Source organism: Oncorhynchus kisutch, linkage group LG15 (assembly GCF_002021735.2).
Source record: "Oncorhynchus kisutch isolate 150728-3 linkage group LG15, Okis_V2, whole genome shotgun sequence".
Lineage (NCBI taxonomy): Eukaryota > Metazoa > Chordata > Actinopteri > Salmoniformes > Salmonidae > Oncorhynchus > Oncorhynchus kisutch.
This window is the reverse complement of record NC_034188.2, coordinates 35,242,114-35,246,827: the sequence shown is the minus strand read 5'-3', so window position 1 is coordinate 35,246,827 and position 4,714 is coordinate 35,242,114. Positions and strand designations below refer to the sequence as shown.

The 4,714-nt window shown below is 44.2% G+C and overlaps 1 protein-coding gene across 1 annotated transcript; it reads left to right on the top strand.

The window, feature by feature from the left end:
- Window positions 1–3,565, top strand: LOC109905242 (protein sprouty homolog 1-like). The gene is made up of 2 exons (XM_020502515.2): window positions 1–602; window positions 2,265–3,565. Exon 2 carries the CDS (start codon window positions 2,320–2,322, stop codon window positions 3,367–3,369), a length of 1,050 nt encoding a protein of 349 aa, XP_020358104.1. The 5' UTR covers window positions 1–602; window positions 2,265–2,319; the 3' UTR covers window positions 3,370–3,565.
- The last annotated feature ends 1,149 nt before the right edge of the window (window positions 3,566–4,714 follow it).

Here is a 4,714-nt window from a genome sequence, read left to right as displayed (position 1 = left end):
ATGAATTAAGAGCGGATGCGATGTATCCTTTTTCAGTGGAGTGAATGGCCAATGGGAGTTGGCTTGTCGAGCAAACACTGAGCTCTACGTTCTCATTCATTCAGAGTTAGACAGGCATGCAGTGTTGAAGAGAGCACGTCCTCGATTAGCGCTTGCTTTTGAGCATTCCTCATAACAAAAACCTTATTTTACAAAAATTGACTCATTAGAATTCGAAGACGGAAGCCATTGGATATATAATTATTTGTTTTCATATTGTAAATTAATTAAAGTGTGCTTTTTAAGAATCCTAACGAAGATTATTCCTACAATTGTTACTCCGCTCTAGGACTAAACTGGGTTGTCTGACTAGATCGGCTTCAAGTGCGCAACCTTTATTTGGTGTATCAAGAAGCGTGGATTTACAATTTCTGGAACACTGTGTGTAATGCACCAGATTTTAAGAAGGAATAACGAAAGAAGATAAGCTACAACATCGTATCGGGATATAACGCAATCGTTACGAATGTTAAGAGCTAATTAAATTACGTTTGGACAATTTACTTGGATGGAGTTTTGGCATATTGGTTGATGGAATCGACGTTATGGATGGTTGCAGATGGGTGCGTATCTCCCCCTCAATGCGTGAAACACATTTGAAATGTCGGGTTTGGTCATCGATTCTTTGTTACTTAAATGTAGACTGGATACGTCAAACCCTCTGATGCAAGTAGGCTATGCGCATAGTGTTCAGAACTCTTTGGGAACATTGTTGCCACTGTAGTTGCATGGAATAGGCTTTTTGTCGATGGGTGTCCTTGGGAACACTCATCTGGTGCTCGAATCTGTAGAGTTGGCTTAACATTCTTCACACGCGTGTGCCCTCTACTCGGTGTGTCTATTTAACACAGGTCATTCGACTTTCGAAAGGAATCAAAACGGTCATAGTAGGGTTGTCAGAGTCGAGGATCTCACGCGCAAGCACCCCTCCCCCACGATAGCCGAGATGTTTTCATTCATAAGGTTTCCCCCCTTATTTCGATTCATCTCTATCACATGGGCGGTTGCTCGGTCAACTTAACCCGATGGCATAGGCATGTTTGAAGTATGATATGGCTAAAAACGGCGTATTTATGTCCCTTTAAAAATATATATACATATATAATAATTATACCACCCATCCAAATAATGGCTAAACCTAGTTATTGTGCTCCGTGCGAGCTACTGTGGATTTTCATGAAGCAGTGTCAATAAATTAGAGCCCTGATCATAAACAAGCTGTCTTCACGTAGAGAATTCCTGTCTGTAAATTTTATCGGTTTTTTTTTACTCGCTTGCGTCATGCTGATTACACCTTGCCAATATGTGTTTACCGATCTGTCCCATTTGCACTCCGGTTTCGACGGATACGCGTTTATAGCTATGCCTGATACCTCGGCTAATTCCAGAAGCTGTTGGTATCCAATAGGCCTACGAGTAACGGTATTGGGTTTTAATTCGATTGTAAAAATGTGCTTTTGAAGTTCTTGAGAAGCACAATAACTTAAACATTTGCTTGAAATTACATGAACATAAAGTCGACACTGACGTTGTGGCATTTTGTCGCGACCCAGTATTTTTTTTTTTACCCTATTGTCTTCACATTTCCTTCAAACCGTCTTCCGTTTAGTAATAGAATAATAAGTGAGGCGGCTCATTTTGTCCTCTTGAATCGTGGCCTCGTTCCGTCGCCGTGGCGCTTTATAATGTTAACTAGTCATACATATGTAAATTAGACCGGGAAGTATTTGTACTGAAGTTTGGATGTGTGCTTATTGAGGAAGCTACAAAACGAGTTAATAGTATACTTTTCCACGGCTTGCTTCGCCCAGAGCATTAAAATGTGCCATTGTAAAGGGGATGTTGATCAAATAAAATAGTTGGGCTAAGTGAACATGCTCTTAACATGGTTGAAGGTAGGCCTACTGAAGTGTTAAAAATTATAGATATTTTTAAAAGCACTAATCAGCCTAAACCACAAAAAAGCATACAATAATAATCACCTCAATAGAGGCATATTATAACAGATGATCATTGCTGAAAACTATTTGACATATATAGAGACCATCCAGGAATCTGTTGATGTTTTACTTTGTCAGCACTTTAGCCTTTCCCATCATGAGTTGAATCTAAAATGCTATGGGAACAGTATTCAAAACCTCCACCATCCTAGATCACATTTACAAACGGCATCCTTGTCTTTACTGATGGCTCTTCTCTGTGTCTCCCTTGCCGCCCCCTTGCAGGTTTTCTGATGCATGCCAAGTCCACGGTGAATGTCGGAAGTGGTGATCACCCCAGATGGCGCTCCAAAGTCAACATGGCCCTGGCGGTTCATTAGTGGTGATCCAGCAGCCTTCCCTGGAGGGCCGGCAGAGGTCGGATTACGAGCGGGAGCTCCATCATGCCGCCATCCTCTCCCTGGACCAAATCAAGGCCATTCGCTCCAGCAACGAGTACACAGAGGGGCCGTCGGTGGTCCGGAGGCCCCCTGCACCCCGCATGGCACCCAGGACCGACAAGCAGCAGGAGAGGACTCACGAGGTGATCCTCGTCAATGTGAACAACAACTATGAGCACCGGCCGGTAGGGCATGGCCACCACAGTGGGGTGGTGGTAGTAGCCGGAGGCCAGCAGTGTAGCACCAGGGCCCCGGGCCTTAATCGCTCCACCAGTACAGGCAGCGCGGCCAGCTCCGGGAGCAACAGCAGTGCATCCTCTGAGCAGGGACTCCTGGCCCGCTCGCCTCCCTCTAGACCGGGGATGGTGGCCCCCCACCAGCACCACCACAGAGCCGAGAGGACTCAGCCTGTTCGGGCTCAGCCCAAGGCGCTGCTAGCCCCCCAACATGGCTCTCACCCGCCGCCGCCACTAGAGGCACCGCTCAAGCCCTCAGGGAAAGGGGACTTCGCGTCTGGCCACCAGTTCATCTGCGAGCGCTGTGGGAAGTGCAAGTGCGGGGACTGCACAACCCCAAGGACCCTGCCCTCGTGCCTGGCCTGCAACGGCCAGTGCCTGTGCTCGGCGGAGAGCGCCCTGGAGCATGGCACGTGCATGTGCCTGGTCAAGGGCATCTTCTACCACTGTTCCAATGACGACGAGGGAGACTCGTGCGCCGACCACCCCTGCTCGCTGTCGCGCTCCCACTGCTGCTCACGCTTCCTCTGCATGGGATTACTGTCGGTACTGTTCCCCTGTTTGCTGTGCTACCCGCCCGTCAAGGGGTGCCTGAAGGCGTGCCAGGGCTGCTACGACCAAGTCAACAGGCCCGGCTGCCGCTGCAAGAACTCCAACACTGTCTATTGCAAAATGGAGAGCTGGTCCCCACAGGCCCTGGAAAAGCCTTCCTGATCCCGTGTGTGTGTGTGTGTAGGAAGAGGGGCAGTCGATCCCTGTGCGGTTCTGACGATGATAATAATATTCACTATTGATGTTAATCAAACATTTGAAGCACCTCCCATCTGCCTCCCTTTCTCCAACGGGGAATCCTGCTAGGAGTAAAGCACGGAATATGAAAACCACTCAATTCTTTTTTTATATCTCCTTCCTTTTTTTTCTGACAGGGCCATGTTGTTACAGACCAGTGTTTTGTCTGAACTGTTTCTGTCTCTCTTCAGCTACTCATTAAGAATATTCTGTTAGCTAGGCAGTTTCCCTGGTGCTTTAAGCTTCAAGTGAGAGCAGCCTCTTACCAAATCTGTGAAGGACTATCTAGCCAGGCAATATGTAGCTGTTACCACGTGTTCATAGCTAACAAGGATTGTGTGAATTCCCAGTTGCTACCACACTAAGACCATGGTTATCTGGGTTTCTGTGCTCGAGTTGCATTATGGAAAGCACATGCATCTCATAGTATTCTGTTGGTTATGTTTGTCTCTCCCCCCTCTCATCATTCACACACATTCTGTGGCATTCTTCCCTGTTTTTTGTTTGTTTTCATTTTGTAAACTGTATGCTCAAACCCATAAGAGATAAATTCTGGCTATTTTTTTTAAAGAAAATGTCTGTTAAAACTTTTTTTTTTTTTTGTAAAAATATTTATTATGTGAAGCTCTATTTTATGATATTTATTGCAAAAGACAGTCTTAAATGTACTCATGTCTGAATATAACAAAATATCAATACTTACTGAAAAATTAAAGGGTGGCGCAAAAGAAAAAGCTATGTTAACTTTAATGCAGAAAATATATTAATAATGAAAAAAAAATGTTGTCTTGATTATCCTCATTACATTGACCCTTGGGAGTGATTTGTGCTGGTTTGAATGCTTTCAGGGTATTGATGTTTCATAAGCAGTGAATGGGTCCAAGTCTGGTTCTTGCATACACCATAGAGTACATTTCTGAAACTGAGAACAAACTTTGGTTGATCATTTACTTCAAGCAAGTGGTGCTTTTCTTTGCAAAACGTGGAACTTGATCAACAGCAAGTTGATATTTACTCATTTGGAATTCTGGTTAAAAAAAATTAAAAACTTAGTGAGTCATAGGTATATCAGCAATGAAGTTTTCAAGATATAGAACTTTCAAAATATAGAAAGTGCAAAACGCATCATTCTTTCTGTATTTTAATGTTCTATATCAACTTGATTGTTGACATGCAAAACATTTTGAGACTGTATCAATAGTGGACTAATGAAACAAATACCAAAAGAGTTTGAGTGGTATTTTCCTTTAAGAAACTTTTTTCCAGCCAA